This window comes from Phyllobates terribilis, unplaced genomic scaffold, assembly GCF_046119375.1.
Source record: "Phyllobates terribilis strain yellow unplaced genomic scaffold, ASM4611937v1 Scaffold_7__3_contigs__length_470593459, whole genome shotgun sequence".
NCBI classification, from domain to species: Eukaryota; Metazoa; Chordata; class Amphibia; order Anura; family Dendrobatidae; genus Phyllobates; species Phyllobates terribilis.
In genome coordinates this window covers 293,478,217-293,501,417 of record NW_027362767.1, presented here as the reverse complement: position 1 = coordinate 293,501,417, position 23,201 = coordinate 293,478,217, and the positions used below count along the sequence as shown (strand labels likewise).

The 23,201-nt window shown below is 43.3% G+C and overlaps 1 protein-coding gene and 1 long non-coding RNA gene across 2 annotated transcripts in view; one reads left to right on the top strand and one right to left on the bottom strand.

Annotated features, from left to right (window-relative positions):
- The first annotated feature begins 2,369 nt into the window (after positions 1 to 2,369).
- LOC141154684 (uncharacterized) lies at positions 2,370 to 4,783 on the top strand. Its single transcript, XR_012247461.1, has 3 exons — positions 2,370 to 2,498; positions 2,593 to 2,624; positions 3,406 to 4,783. It is a non-coding gene; the product is annotated as an uncharacterized lncRNA (long non-coding RNA).
- Positions 3,643 to 23,201, bottom strand: part of TAF1 (TATA-box binding protein associated factor 1) — a 55,119-nt gene continuing 35,560 nt past the window's right edge. The window contains exons 31-40 of the mRNA XM_073641006.1: positions 12,705 to 12,827; positions 12,336 to 12,428; positions 11,975 to 12,059; positions 11,697 to 11,764; positions 10,554 to 10,670; positions 9,017 to 9,139; positions 7,944 to 8,042; positions 7,685 to 7,835; positions 6,397 to 6,571; positions 3,643 to 4,791 (exon numbers count right to left, since the gene is read on the bottom strand). Coding sequence (XP_073497107.1) covers positions 4,575 to 4,791; positions 6,397 to 6,571; positions 7,685 to 7,835; positions 7,944 to 8,042; positions 9,017 to 9,139; positions 10,554 to 10,670; positions 11,697 to 11,764; positions 11,975 to 12,059; positions 12,336 to 12,428; positions 12,705 to 12,827 — 1,251 coding nt within the window. The 3' untranslated portion in view covers positions 3,643 to 4,574. The remainder of the gene's footprint in view (positions 4,792 to 6,396; positions 6,572 to 7,684; positions 7,836 to 7,943; positions 8,043 to 9,016; positions 9,140 to 10,553; positions 10,671 to 11,696; positions 11,765 to 11,974; positions 12,060 to 12,335; positions 12,429 to 12,704; positions 12,828 to 23,201) is intronic.

The following is a 23,201-nucleotide window of genomic DNA, read 5'->3' as shown; positions in this document are numbered from 1 at the left end:
AAGTTTTCCAAATTTATTGCCAAAATAGTAAGACAGACTTCTAACCAACGTTTCGGCTATCAAAAGCCTTTATCAAGGTTATCTGCATACAACAAATTTATCAGTTGTTAGTATGTTAAACAAAACAAAGTAAAAAGGAATGCAAAAAAAATTAAAGGGGTATTCCCATCTCCAAGATCCTATCCCAATATGTAGTAGGTGTAATAATAGTAATATTAGCAAATACCTCCAATTAGAAATGTAGTATATTTTTTCTGATTTACTATCTCTTTCCTCATGTGCAGGCATCGGAGGACCTTAGGTATCCATGGTTACGTCCACTGATAAAGTCACAGTTAGTTAGCTAGATGCTAGTGGTCATAACCATGGATACCTAAGGTCCTGCGATGCCTGCACATAAGGTAAGAGAAATATCGAATCAGAAATACTATATTACATTTCTAATTGGAGGTATTTGGTAATATTATTATTATTACACCTACTACATATTGGAATAGGATCTTGGAGATGGGAATACCTCTTTAACAAACAGAAATACATCAGTCTGCATACAGTTGGCACAATGTGTACACAAAATATTGAAATAGCAAATATAAATAAATGCAGATGTGATGGTGAAGACACTGGAAAGAAATAAGGGCCATCACGTCCAGGTAAGATTCGTTCTGAAAATGAATTAAGTAATAAATAAGCTAATAAACATAAATGTAATATATAATTAATGTAATATATGATTAAGAGGTCCTCTGCTATTGGGAAAGTGGAGACAAAGGCAAAAAGAAGAGAAAAGATACATTGACGATATTTTTCTCATTTGGCATGGTGAGCAAACCACACTGGATGCTTTTTTTGATGTAGTCAACCTTGCGGTCCTGAGTTTAACTTTTACGCTACATTCTCACCCCCATAAAATTAATTTTCTGGACACATACAGTACAGACCAAAAGTTTGGACACACCTTCTCATTTAAAGATTTTTCTGTATTTTCATGACTATGAAAATTGTACATTCACACTGAAGGCATCAAAACTATGAATTAACACAAGTGGAATTATATACTTAACAAAAAAGTGTGAAACAACTGAAAATATGTCTTATATTCTAGGTTCTTCAAATACCTATCACCCTTTAATGCGTGCCATTCATACAGCCATTTATACCCATTGGGCACTTTTAAGGAACTCCTACCCCAACATATCTGAATTTCAGAAACCACCCCGGATATGTCACAAAAAACCCGGAACCTCCGTAATATGCTGGTTAGGGCCGATATTGGCTCTAAAGTGATTAAGGACACGCAGACCTTTTTGGCTACGCAGAGAAAGGGAACATTTCCATGTCTCCATTGTTCCAATATTTCTAAAGGTGACTCGTTCACACATCCCCGGTCGGGAAAGAAATTCCCTATCAGCGGATTTTTTACATGTGACTCGTCATTTGTCGTGTACCTCATCAAATGTCCTCCAACATATCAGAGACCGCATTTCTCAACATAAATCTACGATACGATGTAAGAGAACAATGTTACCTATACCGCCACACTTTATTTCGAGAGGGCATGATATTTCGCAGCTTCGTTTCCAGGTTCTGGAACATGTTCCTCTTTCTAGGCAGGGTGGAAACAGAATTCTCAGATTGAAAGAAAGAGAGTCATATTGGATTTATAGATTGAATACACTGGAACCTTATGGCCTAAATAGGGAATATGAAATTTTCTATTTGACTTTCCTCTTTCCTCCTTTAGGACTGTACCTCCTGTTACATATGCCATCTTAGTTTTGATATACCCACAAAATGTGTGTGAGAATTTTTTTATATATAAAAAAAATTATTTTCTTTTACACTTGCTTTTATGTCTTACAGGTCAATTAAGGGTCCTTCAAGTATTATGTTTTTGCTTTCTCCTTTTCTTTCCCTTTTCCATCTGTGCTTCTTTCTTTTTCCCCTTGTTCCTCTGTTTTCTTCTCTATTTCCCTTATTTCTCGTGGTTTCCCTCTTTTGGCCCCTTAGTATTTCTCTACTTTCCCCCTATTCATTTCTTTTCATTATTTGGTTATTTTCCCAACTACTTTATTTAATTATCGGTTCTCCCGTTTATTTTATTTTCTTTCCTTTTTCCCTGGCACCTGTAGGTTGTACTGTCTTCTAATCCCTTTTTTTTCCCCTTCTTTTCTCCTTTTTCCTTGTGTTCCCCTTCTCTCTGGTTTTGCTTCTATTCCATTCTTCTATTTCTTTAAATGCCTTGTGCATACCCGGTTCAGTTCTCTCTCCCTGTCCCGGCTGCCTTGCTCTTAAGCTTCGGCTCTTATCGGCTTTTTCCGGCCCTGCCTGTCCGGCGCATGCGCAGTTCCGTTCTGCGCGTCACCGCACAGCTGACTCGCGTTGCCGGGCACGCACTTCCGCCTTCGGCTCCATATAAACCGGCGTCTTTTATGAGAGATCACACACCGCCCGTACCCGGCCACCAGTCATTATATGGATCATGCAGGATTTACCAGGTACTGCTAAGATAACCTTGGGGACTATCCATTCATTTATTTTGGATTTTTTATCCATTGAATATACTAATAATATATATTATGCTCCTTATAGATATCCTTATTTTCTCCAGCCTTAGTGGACAGGTAATTATCCTTCCCTGCCTCATGATATTGCTATATGATTATTCATTTTTAATTTTTTCTAATTTTTCCATTTTTTCTAATTTTTACTTGATTTTATGTTATCGTTTGCATTTTATTTTAGTACCCTTCTCTTTTCTGTTCCCCCTTTTCTTTTTTTCTCTTTTCCTTTCTTTCCTTTTTTCCCCTTTTTTTTCTTTGTCTTTGTCTCCACTTTCCCAATAGCAGAGGACCTCTTAATCATATATTACATTAATTATATATTACATTTATGTTTATTTGCTTATTACTTGATTCGTTTGCAGAACGGATCTTACCTGGACGTGATGGCCCTTATTTCTTTCCAGTGTCTTCACCATCACATCTGCATTCATTTATATTGGCTATTTCAATATTTTGTGTACACATTGTGCCAACTGTATGCAGACTGATGTATTTCTGTTTGTTAATTCTTTTTGCATTCCTTTTTACTTTTAGTTTAACATACTAACAATTGATAAATTTGTTGTATGCAGATAACCTTGATAAAGGCTTTTGATAGCCGAAACGTTAGTCAGACAGACTTCTAACCATTTTGCAATAAATTTGGAAAACTTCAAATAAATCGTTGACTACGGACTTTATACTGTGCCTAGGTGTTACTCTAATTATTATATTATTGATTTTGCACCTTGTGGGCACTAATAAAAGAGGAGTAGTGTATATCCTTCTTCGTACTATATTCTGCACACAACCACCATCCTAACATACAGCCAATGAGATTAAAATTATATTTATTCCAAAGAACGAGGAATTCTGGAAGTGATGATATGGCCCCACAGAGCCCTGACTTCAACAATGTGTCTGTCTGGGATTACATGAAGAGATGGAAGGATTTGCACAAGCTACATCCACAGAAGATCTGTGATTAGTTCTCCAAGATGTTTGGAACAACCTCCCTGCCGAGTCCCTTCAAAAATGGTGTACAAGTGTACAAAGAGGAATTGATACTATTTTGAAGGCAAAGGCTGATCACACCAAATAATGATTTATTTTTGTTTATTTTTCTAGCACCATTGATTCCATGTTGCTGTACACGAGAAGGGGTTACATACAAAATACATATATAGATCACAGAGAAGAAACTAACAATGACAGACTGGTACAGAGGGGAGAGGGCCCTGCCCTTTCAAACTTATATTTTTCTAATATTCACTCACTTTAATTTTGATCAATTAACAAAATGAAAATGATTAACACTTCTATTTTGAAAGCATTCTTACCTAGCAGCATTTTTTTCCACATCTGCCTAAAACTCTTGCACAGTACTGTATAAGTACGTCAAAGACTTTATGATTGGGGTTATAGGAAATTTCAGAAATGTGCCAAGGGAAGCCACAATCTGTGTACGTCTGCTTGGCATTCATTTTTGCATGTAAAAAAAAAAAAAAGTAATAAAAAATATATATATATTATATACAGACACACATTATACACATACATATTTGTCTGTATTTATTTTCCTTGAGACCTAAGTAGTATGAAAAAGTGAAAGCTTAAGTATACCAAAGTGAGCTTTATTAAGAAACATTACATGAAAAACTTTGTACATTACACTGGAAACTCACAGACAATATTTGCACAGATTAACAGTGCAAGACAGCGGGATGTGGCCTCAGGTAAACACACCTCTGATACAGAGCTGCTTCAATTGCTTAAAACCTTGAAAAAGTCTGTTTCTTTTATGCAACATTCATAAATAAAGAATTTATACAAAAAAGACTTTGAAAAAGCTAAATTTCACATATATTGTGAAGTTCTGGCCACACAGACTCCATTCTGTTTTTATGACAAGTCTACTAATGGCGTGAAATCGTATGTTCAAATGTAATGAAAAACAAAGACCTTAATATAATTTATTTATAATACATAGTCTACATACATGGAGAGACAAGTGAACATTTCTTAGTTATTTTAATTATCAGAATCCAGGTCACTATCTCCATGAATTGATGTAAACTCTTCACTGTCTTCTTCGTCTTCTGATAGCTGGATCTGACGGAGTACATTGGGCCCATGACGCTCTTCTTCCTCGTCCTCTTCTTCTTCTGATAACTCATAGCCTCCCAAGCTACTAAAACTGGTGTCTCTGGTATTCGATTTTGGGTCAGGCTCCTCATAGCTTCCATAACTATAAAACACAAATCAAGATAGGACTTCCGCTTACATAAAATAATCTTTATTGGACCTGGTTCAGACGGGCGTATTTCCTGGTCCGTACACAAACTGCAATGCTAGGACTGACCGTGGATCTCCTGCCCTGAACTTTCTGCCTCTTAGCCACATATGAGACTGTAAGTTCGGGTCAGGAGACCAGCGTTCAGTCCAGACATTGCGGTCCATAGGCAGACTGTGAATTACGTCCGTCTGAATCTGGCCTAACATTTTCACTTAGCAGTTTTGGAAGCAGTACTTTTCTCTGAATGTTAAGATAATAAGTAGGAAATGAATTAAAGGATTTGTATAAAAGATAAAAAAATACAGTTTATTTTTTCCAGAAATGGAAACACGCTCGTCTATGGGATCTGCAGCTCAATGCCATTCATGTTAATGGGGCTGTGCTACACAATCAATATATAAACCATGCACAGTTTTGATTGTTTTTGTAGACAACATTAACTCCTTTTTTTAACTTTATTATAAGAGAAGATTGCAAGTGAGGCGCCCCATGCAGGTAGTGCTAAATAATGCAAACTGGAGAAATAGGCAAAACTTGTCAAACAACTTTCCCTCCTATCCTATGCAACAATGGCCACATATTCTTGGATTCAGCTTGTAAAGGTTTTGAATGACAAAACCCACCCATAATAAACAATGAATATCCTGGGTCACAGCACTTTGCGGACCACACAATGTGCAAACTATGAAACCACTGCAATCCTAAATGCGGCTGGACCTCCAATGATCAGAGGTCATGACGAACACTGGAGATAGGACATGTAATGAGAAAGTGTCTTTAGGATAAAAGTGTATCACGTACGTGTGTATAACAATGAGACAAACCACATAATACCCTGACTGGTCAAATTCTGTTTAATAATAGAATATACAAATACCGGAACTTGTGGATCCCTAGTAAAAATAGATAGAATTTATTAATCTTTTAAAATAAGTGTAGACATATAAGAGGAGACAAAGTTAAAAATATACACTAAACTGAAACAAATGCATAACAGAAAAACACAAAACAAATAAGTAAAATCCAGAGTAATTTTATTGCATGGGCCCCTCATGGACTATAAATGCAATATTCAAGGTGTTGGATAAACTATCATTGATTTGTTTATGTTATACATTTTTTGTATTTAGTGTAAATTTTTAACTTTGTCACCTTTTATAAAAAAACAACTTTCTTATATTAGGAGATTAATAAATGATATCTATTTTTAAGAAGGATCTTCAAGTGTCAGTACTTGTGCTTCATTACTTCCATCTTAGGAAGGCTTTAGATATAAGGGTCTGCCGGAGCAATGTGGTCCACTTCATTTGTGTCACCTTCTCAGTGACATCCAGAAATCTCTGTTATTTTTACATTTTGTTTCTTGCTTTAGGTTTCATTCAGAGTTGGAAATGACAGGAGAGGTGTACGGATGACGCTGTCATTTTCTGGTAAATCAGTTTTTTTTGCAGTTTGTTAAGAGTTCTTATATACTATTCCTAATGTAGACGTGCGCGCTAAAGAATAGTTTAATGTGAGCTCAACACATGCAATATTACATTATGTTCTTAGACAAACCTGATGTTGCTGTCTTCCATCCCTTGTGAGGTCTCCAGTCCTTCTCCGTATGACATCATACTTTCATCATTTTCCATCCCCAGTCGGGTGTTCTCCTGCATCATGTGAGGCTGCTTAGGTCGAATTCCTCCTGACTCAATGTCAGAGTCACTGCCGCTCTCACTGAGCTGGATGGCTAAATAAAATAGATCAGCAAAAATAGTAAGAATTCAGAAAAGTTAAAAATTTGGCAACATTAAATTCCCTAAGACAGGGTTGCACAACATTTTTGATCTGAAGGCCGAATCGTCATATCTTTGTATTTTAAGGGGTCTCAATAAAAATGAATGGGAACGTGTCAGCAGGTTTTTACATATCAGACACATGCACAACACGCAACACTCAAATATTAGCTACATGCAGCACATCATATACTTTGGTCACAAATCCACTGAACAGATGTTGGTAAAATGCCCGTGACTGAAATACAATTAATAGTAAATTCTTTGGCCCCAATTCATCAACACTGGCATTTTTCACATTGGTTTTGATGAAGGTGCGGCGTGGAGTGCAAGGCATCTGATTAAGAGGCTAACACCTCGACACAAATCTTACTTCAGTCAGGGACGGAAGTATGATTTGTGGTATAAGGAAAGCCTCTTCTGATTGTGAATTTGATGAGGAGGGGTTACCACGCCAAAAGCTCTGCCCACTTTGTCAGAGCTGACCGAAGATGGCATGAAAACCTCAAAAGACACAAAATTGTTGCACACGTTTTTTTTGACTGTTCACAGCTTTTTACAGCAGTTTTTTGGTGTAAAAGCTTTGATGAATCGGGGCCTTTATCCTCAGCATAAAGAGGAATGAGACAGCCATGGAGAGACTAGGTGGGGGAGAATCATCCCTCTTCCTCAGCACCTACGCCTCCTGCTCTAGAATCCGGGATGAGCATAGCTAGTGACTGTCACCAGTGCAGGAGCTGCGGCCACACAGAGCCGGGATGTGATCGGAGCGTCTCCGTAATCAGTCAGCACTTGTTACCGGCAGGAAGAGAGCTGATTGCTTAATCCAGGCTCCTTTCATACAGTCTCTGCTGCTGTAACAAGCAGTGAGCGCCCTCCTGTGCACACAAGGAAAGTGCTTACTGGTTAGAAAGCAGCACAGTAGCTGCCGGCCTCCGAGGGTTGTGCACCCCGACCTGCGATATCTATGTGAACAGTACGATAATTAAGTGACAAAATCGGCTACATGATGAAAAGTAAATCTGAACTACACAGATCATTACTGTGTATGAACACAATGTACTTACATGAGAAGGGATTATCTCCTTCCTCATCGGTTCCATCATCATCATCTTCACCATCAGACATCAGTAAATCCTCATACAAAACACTGGCCTGAGGCAGCTGCACTATGTTCTCATCTTCCTCTGCCAAGTCTCCATCAATATCCTCAATTTCCTTAGACAATTTAAGGGAAACAAGTAAAAAAAAAAAAAAAAAAAAAAAAAAAAGTAATGAAGTCAGTTTGTTTGAAAACTGGGCAAAACACCTTTAGGAGAAACTTACAGGGGCTGGAGTCTTAGGTTTCCCATCGTCATCATCTTCAAATCCTTCTATGTCAACATCAGAGTCATCTTCCCCTAGACGGTTTCTTCCAAGTCTCATCTGCAGATAAAGAACAAACATATTAACGTTTGAGGTCCAAGAGCGCTGATTCTTACTGACGGCTAAAACAATTCCTTTCTTCTTAAACGGAACTGGTCAGCCTAAAAATGCTATGCAATCTCTGGGAAGCATGTCGTAGAGCAGGAGAAGCTGAACAGATTTATATATAGGTATATGGGAATTTTTTTTCACTGAAATCTCTGTACTTTTTATTCTTAGGGGTCTAGTCAGTGCTTGAGTCTTCCTTGTATAATTGGGCATACAGAGCCAATTGTCTATCACTGATTAGGACCACCCACTTAACACTTAAAGGGAACCTGTCACCAGGTTTTTGCTACCCAATCTGAAAGCAGCACAATGTAGGGACGGAGACACTGATTCAAGTGATGTGTCACTTATTGGGCTGCTTGCTGTAGTTTGTTATAAAATGACTGTTGTATCAGAGGGACATTATCACTAGAAGACTAATAAAGTTGCTTCCAGGTAGTGCATCCACGCCCCCACTGATGATTGGCCGCTTTCAGCCAATCAGTGATGTGGGCGGTGTTCTACAGAGCTCAGCATTCAGAGGACCGATACATCTGCACCGATGGGTCTCTGTCCCTATACATGTCACTCTGAAATGGAGAAGCAAAAACCTGGTGACGGATTCTTTTTAAGAATAAAAAGTGTAGCGTTTTCAATGAGTAAAATCCAACACTATTTTTCCCCCCCAAACACACATCATTTTGTTTAGCTCCTCTTGTATTTTAATGTCCTGCCAGCAGATAAGACTGCATGATCAATGTGATCCCGGTTCCTTTAATTGCAGAGAGGTGAATACAGGCTGTAAGCTTGCCCTACAGAAAACACAAGCAATACCTTTTTTGGTAGGAATGACAAAACTACTAAAAAAAATAAAGTGAAAAATAAAAGGATACAAATAATCCCTGGTGTTAGTGTAGAAACATATAATAAAGGAAATATATTATCACCAAGCTTCTCTTCTCCAGGGAGGCAGTGGCGGCTTCTGTGGCGGATAAATTGCTTTCATCTGGGTAGAAAGGAGCTTCTTGGGACATGCTCAGCGACGTGTTTGTGTCATAGTAGTCAGGAGGCTGCCATGTAATAGAAAAATACACTAACAAGTTTACATATGCTAATGGACATTACCAGTATGTGTCACAGGTGTGTCAGAAGTGACAGACAGTCGCCCTGCTGTTGGCTGCAGGAGATCTCTACATTTGGCATTACAGACACCTTCTTAGAGGCTGTCTGTCTAGGACCCAGCGGCTACCTCCCTCTGGCTAATTAACACCCTGGTCTGGGTGTATAAATACCTGCTGTCTGCTATAGGGAGGTGTCGGCGATACTCACATTTCCCTTTGTGAAGGCTCGGAGCAAGTGCATTACTTCATCCTCTCTGGAGCTATGAGGATGGGTGTTCATCTCTCTGAAGTCAACTAAAGCTAGGCTAATCTTCCCTTGTTTGTTTCACCTTGTTGTCTTTAGTTGTCAGTGGGGATCGACTAGCACTCATCCCCCTCCCTTCCCTAACCAGGGCCAAAAGCCAGGGAAAGACAGGGCGAAGTTCGCGTGCGGCGATTGGTGAAGAGCCAATATAGGGACATTAAGTGAGACAGGGTGATATTAGATCAGCCTAGGAGGTCTCCACTCACCCTTTTCCCTCTTCCCTTTGTGTTGCACTAAGTGTTTCCTACACCTTGCGTCACAGTATGCTGCATATTTGGATTGTAACTTAACACATGCATAATGAATGGCTGGGAACATAATGCAACAAGCAAAGGAACCTGCTGGGTAAGCAACCCCGATAATGAACAATAGGTCTGTCCCATGTGTCCTCTAAAGGGGCGGTCCACTTCTTGTACAACCCCTTCATAGATGCCCGAGTCCCCGGAGTAAAATAAGCAAAGCTTATACTTATCGCCAGCATCAGCATCATGCCAGAGATGTCTGCGTCAGGACTCTCAATGCTCACATGACCACTGTTAAGTAATGTGAACGCTGCAGCCAATCAGCAATCGCTGAATAGCTGCTGTCTTTATTATTTCATCAGAGCGGTCATCCACTCATGGGATATTGATGAGCAGCCCCCAATCAGCGACCACTCATTGTCATGTCACCGGAGCACTGCAGACGATCACTAATCAGCTGCTGCTTATCAATATTCAGTTAGAGTGGACGTCCCAACAGAAGAAGTACCAAAGGCAGCAGATGTGAAAAATGTCACATGAGCGCCGGGAAACCTGGCACTGTCATCGCTGGAATGGTGGCGCCAGGTTAAGGTATAAGGTTTTCTTATTGTACTTGGAGACACGACCATTTAAGAAGGGGTTGTCCAAGTAGTGTACAACTCATTTATGAGACGATTGTTTGTTTCCATTTTAAGACCTGTCATGTGACCGTTAAATGCCTTATAGGTAGGCAACATAGCCATGGCAAGACAGACAATGAAAACTTACACAATGGCTTCAGTCATGTAGGAAAATATCCAGACACACAAGTACTGACCTGGGGAGTGTAAGGTCCAGGAGTCATCGGATCTAGGCTATCTAGGTCAGCGTCATCTAGGGCAGCCTCCTTAGCAGTGCAAATGTCCTTTTCTAGTTGTGTTAGGTGCTCATCATACTGGTCCAGAAAGGAAAGGAAACAAAGACCAAAAATCAGCAAACAATATGGCTCCTGATTCATCAAAGCAATATTGCCAGAATTCTGAAGTAAAAGCTTTGAAAAGTTGCAAAAGTTTTGCGCAACTCAAAAGTTAAGTCAAAAGCTACAAAATGTTTGCGTTTGCAAGTTCTTAACAAGTGTTTTCACCCATGCGTCATCACCTCATTCCTGTATAAATTACTACCTCCTTCACCCTCCTGATGAAGCACTATCCATGATATGGAAACACGTCGAGGTTGCGGTGGATTGGTAGCTATATGGCATCGATCTGAGTAGCTATGGTATCATGTCTGTTTTGGCATCTAGGAATTACTGAGTAGCCATGGCATCATGTTTATTATAGTTACAAATCCGGCATTTAGGAATCATTTAAATATGTATTAGCACCATGTGTATCTTAGGATTGAATTATAAGGGATAGTCACTTATCTTTTCTATTGTCGATGTCTGTCTTCCTTTTAGTATGGGAGTTTTTGCTTATACGGATGTTTATGTGTATTAGGGTCCCCTAGAGATTCCCAGGGTGAGATGAGGTGAGCGAGGGCACCTTTTTGCGAGTCTTTCCTAGGCTGCCAACCTCCGGTGGTGTAAACTGTAGGGGTTATCTTTGAGGGCGAGTTTATAGGCACTCACCATTGGTTTATTCTGACCTCTTTTCCCTATTCACACCTACCCCTTAATACTTGTTGTATCCTGTGCTTGGATGTTCCACTATGGCCGGAGCTAGGACAGGACAGGGGCGTGACCCCACAGTTTGTCTAAGTCATGACGAGCTGAGGCATTACGCCAGGAATCTTACTCCAGTCAAAGACTGGAGTAAGATAGTCGTCAAGCACGTGCCGGATTCATTTAGGTTTATTAATCCTACTCCATCTGACTCCTACATGCCCCCTTGTCAAGATCAGTGTGAAAAAACGGCGGTCTTGCTGAATTGGGGTCATAGTGTTGTGTGGTTGGCTTTAATATCCCCCAAACACAGCTTACCTCAGCCAGAGTCTGGCTACAGACATTGACAATTTCCTGTGCCGTTTTACTATACGGACTGTCTGGCCCTGTGAATAAAATAAGTTATGGTGTAATTACACAATGAACATAGTAACATCACAAAACGTATAAAATAAACTAAAGATAAAGTCCCATCCTCCTCATCAACATTTTATTTGAGCAAAATTTCATAAATTTTACACATCTTTCACATTGGCTCTGTCTGACATACAAGCAAACTGGAACAGCCGAAAATAGGGTGATCACCCATAACTTACCATTGTATTTCATACTGTTTGTGGAGATTAAGTTAACATCGGCCAGGAAGATTTCTCGATTTTGATATTTGTGTTTGGAAATATTCTGGACCAAGAATAAATGCAATCATTTAGTTTTACAAATAAAAAAAAAAGTTATTAATTAGGACATGGAGAATTCCTATAAAATTTCTGCTTGTTCCTGCTGTTTTTTTTTTATACCATACGCAGAATACATTCTGTTTATAGCCCAATCTACTTATTTCATAGACGTGTATGCAATGGCCACAGACAGTTAAAGATAAGTTATTAAACTGTTTATGAGTTGTTTAAAAATATAAAACTAGAAGAACACAAAAAATAAAATAAACTAATAATTAACCTGACGAATTGTCTCCAAATCCATCGGGTTGACAATGACTTTGTAGTAATCAGGAATAAACTTTTTATTGACGGGATGATGGAAGGGCCATGACTGTAGATGAGAAGGAAGGTGTTAGACGTTATCTGGACCAATAGAAGGATTTTACAGAAGTTTGTCCCTTATGTCCTCTATTTTACCAACAATCATCACACTTGTTATGGTAAAGTAAAACAAATGAAAAGTGTTCCTCGGACAAGGATCTCTATCTACATTTAAAGTCGTGTAGTAAAAATCTCGCCATCTCCAGCGGAGGCAACTTCAACAATAAAATGTATAGACATATGTATGTATTTTAACATTGTGGAGAAAACTAAAAATACAACATACGTCTGTCACCGCCATCATCTTCTGAGTCACGATGTTATCCAAGATAAAGGAGAAGGCAACTTGGTCATCATCATCCAGCAATGGGTTAATGGCTTTCTCCAGCCTCGCTAGCTTGTCCTCTTTCTGTTAACAAAAGTGCATTTCTTATAAACCTATATACTTCAGAGACATCAGCCAGTAAATGACAGGTCTCTGTCACCCTTCAGACTTGTATGGATGCTTTTGAACATCGTGAACGAGTTGGATTTTCAAGGTCGTTGGTCGCAAGTCACACACGACTCATCATAGATTTCAATACAAGTCACATGTTGCCATTTCTCTTGTCAAAGGGGCATATCCCTACAGTCTGAAAGCATTATTTACTGATTGGACAGTAAAGGGCTGGGGTCACAGGGCGATATGTGTCAGATGACAGTCGCTCTCTGACAAGTTGCTCTAATTTGGCTGTAAATCACATTTCGTGCAACTGAAGTCTATGGCAAGTGTGTCATGTGCGACAGAACATCCAACACATGTGACAACATATGTGACTGTCATAGTCGCAGTATATCGCAGGTCACGATGCAACACCATAGGAAATCATTATATCCAATGCTGCAATGTGTCGCTGCAATTTCAGAGTCACACGACACATGTCACCATAGCCTAAGTCTGTGCAGGGACACACATCTAACTGGTTATATATATTTATTCCTAAATTTCTAGGAGGAATAACAGAGGAATGACACAACACAAAGCTCAAAGAAAAGAAGCCGCAGAGTTGTTATTTCATGGAGAATACAAGGACTGACTTAAATAGCCATGTTAGGAGAACTCATCATTAAAGCAGGCGTCCTGTGACTTCCGCATGAGATCACCAGGATATTTGCTGTGGGCGTAAAGGGGAATTTGGAAACTCTTGAACAGGTAGAACATTGTTGGATAATGCAGATCTCTCATAGGACTTGCTGTCATTTCCTCTACATCATCGTATCATGCCTGGAAGGATTTACATCCGGTGCAGAGAGACTTCCATAACTGAACTATCATATAAAGTTTTGTCCTTTCATTTAAAAGACTGCGAGAAAGAGAAACTTCATGATACCGTCTAAAATGTCTAAAGGCTATTCATGAAGCCTGACACTACTGATTCTGTATCTTCTGGACCCCTCTCCCGCATCTCAGGGATGCCGTCCTGTGTTTGTAGTGGGCAAGCTCCCTAGCAAAGTTTTCCAGTGCTAAATGTGTGCAAATATAAGTAAGCCTCAGTGCAGACATTCAGTGATGTTTTACCCTCATATAATATTAATTCATGAAAACAACTCTTTGTGAGCGGCTTCGCTTTGATGGCTTGATACTAATGCCCTGGTCAACACACTCTTATATATAATGCTGCCAATCACTGATTTTGAGAGCTGGGAGTGAACTGACAGATGGGCTCTCAGAGAAGCCCACTGTAAGATATATAAAGGGGCTGCAGACTATTCACAACCATTCATAGCCATAACATTAGACCTTCAGTAGATTACTCTTAACTTGTTTGCAAAATGACCAGATGCCACAAAGATATACAGTGGTGAAAAAGTGTTTGCTCCCTTCCTGATTTCTTATTCTTTTGCATGTTTTTCACACGTAAATGTTTCAGATCACAAAACAAAATTAAAAATTAGACAAAGATAACACAAGTAAACACAGAATGCAGTTTTTAAATGAAGGTCTTTATCATTAAGGGAAAAAGAAATCCAAACCTACAGGGCCCTGTGTGAAAAAGTGATTGCCCACTAAACCTAATAACTGGTTGGGCCACCCTTAGCAGCAACAACTGCAATCAAGCGTTTGCAATAACTGGCAATGAGCCTTTTACAACGCTCTGGATGAATTTTGGCCACTCATCTTTGCAAAATAGTTGTAACTCAGCCACATTGGAGGGTTTCTAAGCATGAACCGCCTTTTTAAGGTCATGCCACAGCATCTCAGTCAGGACTTTGACTAGGCCATCCAAGTCTTAATTTTGTCATTCTTAAGCCATTCAGAGGTGGACTTGCTGGCGTGTTCTGGATCATTATCCTGCTGCATAACTTAAGTGTGCTTCAGCTTACGGTCACAAACAGATATCTGAACATTCTCCTTCAGGATTTTTTGGTAGACAGCAGAATTAATGGTTCCATTTACCATAGCAAGTCTTCCAGTTCCTGAAGCAGCAAAACAGCCCTAGGCCATCACACTACCTCCACCATATTTTACTGTTTGTATGATGTTCCTTTTCTGAAATGCTTTGTTACTTCTACGCCAGATGTAATGGGACATACAGTACAGACCAAAAGTTTGGACACACCTTCTCATTTAAAGATTTTTCTGTATTTTCATATCTTTGAAAATTGTACATTCACACTGAAGGCATCAAAACTATGAATTAACACATGTGGAATTATATACTTAACAAAAAAGTGTGAAACAACTGAAAAAGGAGATTTTTGTGTACTCACCGTAAAATCTCTTTCTCTTAGCCTCTAATTGGGGGACACAGGACCTTGGGTGTTATGCTGCTGTCCACTAGGAGGCGACACTATGCTTATCTGAAAAAGATTAAGCATGGCTCCTCCTCAGCAGTATACACCCATGGACGGCATCAGCCATCTTCAGTTTTGTGCAAAAGCAGTAGGAGGAACGTAACATAGATAACATAACCATGCCTATAAGAAGGCAACTATGTAAGAACTCAAAGGAAAACCAATATGAGAACTCAACTTAACGGCCCGGAACGGGCAAAGGGTGGGTGCTGTGTCCCCCAATTAGAGGCTAAGAGAAAGAGATTTTACGGTGAGTACACAAAAATCTCCTTTACTCTGTCGCCTCATTGGGGGACACAGGACCTTGGGACGTCCCAAAGCAGTCCCTGGGTGGGAAGCAATGGACGAATATTGTGTAGACGGGTCCCTACAATTGGGGCACCGCCGCCTGCAGAACACGTCTGCCCAGGCTCGCATCTGCTGAGGACTGGGTATGAACATTGTAGTGTTTCGTAAACGTGTGTAGGCTAGTCCAGGTGGCAGCCTTACACACTTGTTGTGCCGAGGCCTGGTGCCGAATGGCCCAGGAGGCCCCTACCGCACGTGTAGAATGTGCCGTAATACCTGCGGGAATAGGTGAATTTTTGAGGCGGTAGGCCTCTTGTATAGTGGATTTGATCCACCTGGCAAGGGTAGCTTTGGAAGCTGGTAGACCCTTGTGGCCGCCTTCCAAAAGAAGGAAAAGAGAATCAGACTTCCGGAAGGGCGCAGTCCTAGACACATAGATACGCAGTGCCCTGACAAGGTCAAGCGTATGCAAAGCCTTTTCCACTCTATGAACTGGAACCGGACAGAGGGATGGTAGTGAAATTTCTTCGTTGAGATGAAAGCTGGACACAACCTTCGGAAGGAAGGATGGAACCGTACGAAGGACAACCTTGTCCTGGAAAAAAATCAGGAAGGGCTGTCTGCAGGAGAGTGCCGTGAGTTCAGACACCCTGCGTAGCGAGGTGATTGCCACGAGGAAAATCACTTTCTGGGATAGAAGATGGAGTGGGACTTCCCTAAGGGGTTCAAAGGGTGTTTCCTGTAATGCTGTCAGCACCAGGTTGAGGTCCCACGCTTCTAGAGGTCTTCTGTAGGGGGGAACCAATCGGGAAACCCCCTGGAGAAATGTTCTTACTTGCGGTTTATGAGCAATGCATTTTTGAAAAAGCACTGAAAGAGCTGACACCTGGCTCTTAAGAGAGGCTAGGGATAGTCTGGCTTCCAGACCCGATTGGAGAAAACCGAGCACCCTGGGTAGGGAATAAGGGAGTGGGGTCTGGTTACGAGATTCGCACCAGGTAAAGAAAGTTTTCCAGGTACGGTAGTAGATCTTGGCAGAGGTTGGTTTTCAAGCTCTGATCATGGTTTTAATGACGTCTGGCGAAAAACCTGCCTGGGTTAGAACTCAGGTCTCAATGGCCACGCCGTCAAATTGAGGGCCTCTAAGTTCTGGTGGTAGAACGGGCCTTGTGACAGAAGATCCGGGCGGTCGGGAAGACGCCAGGGAACGTCTGCTGTGAGTCGCACGATGTCGGCGTACCATGTACGCCTGGGCCAGTCCGGTGCGATTAGGATGGTTGGAACTCCCTCCTGTTTGATCTTTCTCACCACTCTGGAAATCAGGGGGAGAGGTGGAAAAATGTACAGGAGCTGGAACTGGGTCCAGTCCTGGACCAGGGCGTCCGCCGCTAGCGCTCTCGGGTCGCGTGTTCTGGCCATGAAGTTGGAGACTTTGGCATTGAGGTGAGACGCCATTAGGTCCACGTCCGGAGTGCCCCAACGATGGCAGATCTGTTGGAAGATTTCGGGATGGAGAGCCCACTCTCCCGAGTCTATTCCTTGCCAGCTGAGGAAGTCTGCTTCCCAGTTGTCTACACCCGGAATGTGGACCGCAGAGATAATGGAGCTCGTTTTCTCCGCCCAGTGAAGGATGCGTGTCACCTCTCGCATCGCTCTGGCACTGCGGGTTCCCCCTTGGTGATTGACATATGCCACGGCCGTGGCATTGTCCGATTGTACTCTGATGTGAGAGGCTGCCAGTAAGTGATGGAAGGCTCTCAACGCCAGGAGGATGGCGCGAATCTCCAGGATGTTGATGGGCAAGGTTGCTTCCGCTGGGGACCACTTGCCCTGTGCTCTGTGGTGTAGGTGTACTGCGCCCCAACCCGTTAGGCTTGCGTCGGTGGTCAGGACCTTCCATTGACCTGGGAGAAAAGATTTCCCTTTTGTTAGAGAGGTCCGGTTGAGCCACCAGTGAAGGGACTTCCTGGTTGACGACGTCATCTGGAACTTCCTGTCGAGAGAAGAAGGGTTCCTGTCCCATGACTTGAGAATGTCTAGTTGGAGAGGTCTGAGGTGAAGCTGGGCAAATGGAGCCGCTTCTATTGCTGCCACCATCCTGCCAAGGACTCTCATTGCAAACCGGAGAGATCGAAGGGGTTTGCCGAGAAGGGTGCGAACTCCTAGACGGAGAGGCAGTGCCTTGTCTTTGGGGAGAAGCACTAGGCCCTTGGAGGTATTGAATAGCATTCCCAGGAATGTCAGAGACTGGTTTGAGGTTGGTGATGACTTTTGTAGGTTGACTAACCAACCCAGGTGACTCAGAGTGTCGATTGTGATAGAGACACTGAGCTCGCAGTCCTTGAAGGTAGAAGCCTTGACGAGAAGATCGTCCAGGTATGGAAAGACTACTATGCCTCTGGAGTGTAGGACGTGCATGGTGGCTGCCATGACTTTAGTAAACACTCTGGGAGCCGTGGCGAATCCGAACGGGAGAGCCACAAACTGGTAGTGGTCCTGGTCGATTGCGAACCTGAGAAATCTCTGATGGGCAGGCGCAATCGGTATATGCAGGTATGCATCTTGTATGTCTATGGAGGCGAGATATTCTCCTTTTTCCATAGATGCAATGATTGACCGGAGGGACTCCATACAGAAGTGACGTACTCGTACATATTTGTTGAGTTGTTTTAGGTCTAGTATGGGGCGTACCCCTCCTCCTTTCTTGGGGACTACGAAAAGATTGGAGTAGAACCCCTGGAAGCGCTCGGCAGCGGGAACAGGTATTATGACTCGTGCTTGAAGAAGCGATGAGACCGCTTGGTGGAAGGCGCGAGCTTTTACTGGCGATTTTGGGGGAACAGATATAAGGAGTCTGTTTGGTGGGTTGGAAGTGAACTCTATTTAGCATCCTGAAGACACTAGTTCCCTGACCCACTTGTCTTCTGTAATAGGTAGCCAGACTTGATGAAAGAGTAAAAGTCGGCCTCCTACAGGTGGAGTGTCTTCCTGAGTCCGTGAGTCATGATGAGGAGAAATTCTTAGATTTTCCTCTCTTTGATTTTGAGTGGCCTGCCTTTGACTGCCAGGATTTGTCCGACTTTTGTGTTGGCCTCGAGTCTTCCCTGCGTGTGAAGCGGCTGTTATTTTGTGGTGGCCATGAAACGGACCAGCCGGAAGAGTTCCGAAAGGATCGGAAGCGAGCTTGGTTACGCTTGTTATAATTGCGCCTGGGTTTCAGTTGGGGAAGAGAGGTACTCTTACCCCCTGTGGCATTGGATATCATCGTGTCCAAGCTTTCACCGAAGAGTCGACCGCTGAGGTATGGAAGGTGCGTGAGGGACTTCTTTGAGGCTGCGTCCGCTTTCCATTCACGCAGCGAAAGGATACGCCGAATTGCGATGGCGTGTGAAATTGCGGCCGCTGCACCCCTTGCAGAATCCAGAGCTGCATGAAGCATGTAATCTGCCACAGCTGCTATCTGAACTGCTTTGTCCGACAGTTCAGGGGCAGGAGCTTGGAGGCCGGTTTGTAGATTTTTTGCCCAAGCCAGTATGGCCTTGGCTGCCCAGACTGAAGCGAACGCGGGGGGTAGGGAGGCCCCTGTGGTTTCGCAAATTGAGCGAGCCATACTTTCTACCTGCCTGTCTGCTGCATCCCTAAGGGTTGAGCTATCTGGCAGTGAAAGAAGTGCCTGTGCTGCCAGTCTGGAGACTGGGGGGTCCACTGCTGGTGGGTCTGCCCATTCTTTGGTGGTTTCCTTTGGAAAGGGGTAACGGGCCTCCAGAAACTTGCGATTGTTAAGCTTCTTGTGAGGCGGTGAGAATTGTTTTGTGAGGATAGATTTAAATTCTGGATGATCCAAGAAAACCTTAGGTGGTTTCAGAGCTCCTTCAAATGAAATCTTATTTTGTGGTGCGTCCGGGATCGGATCAGAGATGTCCAGCACCCGATGTATGGACGAGATTATGTCCTCAACTAGCGCTGCATTGCTAGGTGGGATTGGAGTTAGGGATCCATCAGTTTCCTTGTCTGAGTCAGAATCGCAGATGCCTTCTGACTCCTGTGTATCACTAAGGTGTCTCCTAGGTGACTCAGAATGGGGGATTTCTCTGGACGGGGATTGGTGCGGAGAAATATAATGTCGGTCCCTGGTAGGGGACTGTGTAGATGACCTGTGACTACGGTATCTCTCCCTAGACAGGGATGACCGTGTGCTATGGGATGACGCAGATGAGCGTGACCTGTGGGTGCGCTTGCGTCCTGACCCTGACATGGATGTGCCTGGGTCAGTATGTGACTGAGTCCGGCTTTCCCTTTGTTGGGTAGCATTCATAGTCGAGGTATGGCTTTGCAGAGCCTGAAGCAATTTGGAGGTCATGTTATCTATGGACTGTGTCATAGATTGTGACATTTGAGTGACCCATTCCAGCGTAGCATCAGACACTGAAGGGTTGGTAGGGGCTGCTTGGGACTCCGGCACAGTAGTCTGAGCACAATCCTTGCAATGCGGATATGTGCTGCCGCTGGGAAGAGCATTACTGCAGTCTGTACAGAAAGCGTAAAAGCAGTCCTGCTTGGTTTTCTTAGACTTTGAGCCCGGCATAGTGCACCTGGAGTGGCTATCCAAAAGGGCTAACTGTGCAGAGGAGGATACAGAGTAATAAAATTCACAGCTGAGGTAACTCAGACTGTGAACTTACCCCACCAATGTGCCCCTGTGAACAGCGCTGATAGAGCCTGGTCCTGTGCCTCCCCGGAGACTTGGCAGGCCTGTATGCGTCCTGCAGCTTATGATGGCCGACGTAGCTCTTCTCCTGCTTGCAGAGATGAAGGAGAAGGGGGGCGGAACGCTGCAAGGGTGGCAGTTGCTATGGAGATGCGCGCCCTGCAGCCTAGATCCGCCCCGTCTGACACCGCAGTGAGTCAAAATCGTCATCCGGAGGGGGGGGGGGGGGGGGGGGGGGGGCGGAAAATGGGCGGCGGCATCGGCAAGGCCGAAGCCGCTGTGTAAATTTGTTTTCTATGCCCAAAAGGGCTCCGGGCCAGCGCGGTAGTCCGGAGGGGGGGGGGGGGGGGTCAGATCAGAACCGGACACCCCCGGATCTAGAGGCAGAATGGCGGTGGGGACATAAGTGGAAGGGGGTCTCTGAAAAGAGTCCCCCTTAGGCGCTTAACATGAAAAGCTGCTGCAGGTGCAGGGCCTGTGAAGGCCTGTGCCTGTGTGTGCCATGGCTGCCTGCACTCCCCCCGGCTCCTACAGGGTCCCGCAGTCAAGCTGGGGTTCCTGTATTGCTGCTGGTTCTCGGCTGCAGGGTGCTGGCTGGTGAGAGCTGCAGATGCTGCCGTCCAGGCCCTACCTGATGGTGTCTCAACCTAATACCCCCAGGGGGATTAGGGAGGGTGCCGCTGTCACCTGTCAGGGGGCTTTGTCCTCGCCTCAACTTCGGACCAAGACCGAGGGAATTGGGGAAGGAGGGGGGTTCTCAACTTCGAGCCTGACCCGAGGGGCCGGAGAAGGAGCAGCATGGTGGCTACGCCATCTCAACTTCAACTGTGCACCCCGTAGTAGGGGGCAGGGGAAGGAGCCATGCCGGGGGTCTATATAGAGACCCTCTTTTCTTCATCTGTAATCCCGTGCTGAAGTGAGGGACGAGTGAAGGTCTGAGGTGTGCCTCCTTGTGACACTAAGCAAAAATTGAAGATGGCTGATGCCGTCCAGGGGTGTATACTGCAGAGGAGGAGCCACGCTTAATCTTTTTCAGATAAGCATAGTGTCGCCTCCTAGTGGACAGCAGCATAACACCCAAGGTCCTGTGTCCCCCAATGAGGCGACAGAGTAATATGTCTTATATTCTAGGTTCTTCAAAGTAGCCACCTTTTGCTTTGATGACTGCTTTGCACACTCTCGGCATTCTCTTGATGAGCTTCAAGAGGTAGTCACTGGAAATGGTCTTCCAACAATATTGAAGGAGTTCCCAGAGATGCTTGGCACTTGTTGGCCCTTTTGCCTTCACTCTCCGGTCCAGCTCACCCCAAACCATCTCGATTGGGTTCAGGTCTGGTGACTGTGGAGGCCAGGTCATCTGGCGTAGCACCCCATCACTCTCTTTCTTGGTCAAATAGCCCTTACACAGTCTGGAGGTGTGTTTAGGGTCATTGTCCTGTTGAAAAATAAATGATGGTCCAACTAAACGCAAACCGGATGAAATAGCATGCCGCTGCAAGATGCTGTGGTAGCCATGCTGGTTCAGTATGCCTTCAATTTTGAATAAATCCCCAACAGTTTCACCAGCAAAGCACCCCCACACCATCACACCTCCTCCTCCATGCTTCATGGTGGAAACCAGGCATGTAGAGTCCATCCGTTCACCTTTTCTGCGTCGCACAAAGACACGGTGGTTGCAACCAAAGATTTCAAATTTGGACTCATCAGACCAAAGCACAGATTTCCACTGGTCTAATGTCCATTGCTTGTGTTCTTTAGCCCAAACAAGTCTCTTCTGCTTGTTGCCTGTCCTTAGCAGTGGTTTCCTAGCAGCTATTTTACCATGAAGGCCTGCTGCACAAAGTCTCCTCTTAACAGTTGTTGAAAAGATGTGTCTGCTGCTAGAACTCTGTGTGGCATTGACCTGGTCTCTAATCTGAGCTGCTGTTAACCTGCGATTTCTGAGGCTGGTGACTCTGATAAACTTATCCTCAGAAGCAGAGGAGACTCTTGGTCTTCCGTTCCTGGGGCGGTCCTCATGTGAGCCAGTTTCTTTATAGCGCTTGATGGTTTTTGCAACGGCACTTGGGGACACTTTCAAAGTTTGTCCAATTTTTCAGACTGACTGACCTTCATTTCTTATAGTAATGATGGAAACTCGTTTTACTTTACTTAGATCATTTTTTTCTTGCCATAATATAAATTCTAACAGTCTATTCAGTAGGACTATCAGCTGTGTATCCAACCTGACTTCTGCACAACACAACTGATGGTCCCAACCCCATTTATAAGGCAAGAAATCCCACTTATTAAACCTGAAAGGGCACACCTGTGAAGTGAAAACCATTTCCGGTGACTACCTCTTGAAGCTCATCAAGAGAATGCCAAGAGTGTGCAAAGCAGTCATTAAAGCAAAAGGTGGATACTTTGAAGAACCTAGAATATAAGACATATTTTCAGTTGTTTCACACTTTTTTGTTAAGTATATAATTCCACATGTGTTAATTCATAGTTTTGATGTCTTCAGTGTGAATGTACAATTTTCAAAGTCATGAAAATACAGAAAAATCTTTAAATGAGAAGGTGTGTCCAAACTTTTGGTCTGTACTGTACACCTTCCAAAAAGTTCAACTTTTGTCTCGTCAATCTACATAGTATTCTCCCAAAAGTCTTGGTGATCATCAAAATGTTTTCTGGCAAAACTAAGACGAGCCTTTATGTTCTTTTTTCTCCGCATTGGTTTTCGACTTGGAACTCTGACAGGCATGCTTTTTATCTCAGTCTCTTTCTTATGGTGGAGTCATGAACACTGACCTTACCTGAGGCAAGTGAGGCCTGCAGTTCTTTGGTTGTTGTTGTGGAGGTCTTTTGTGACCTCTTGGATGAGTCGTTGCTGCACTCTTGGGGAAATTTTGGTCAGCCAGCCACTCCTGGGAAGGTTCACCACTGTTTCATGTTTTCACCATTTGTGGA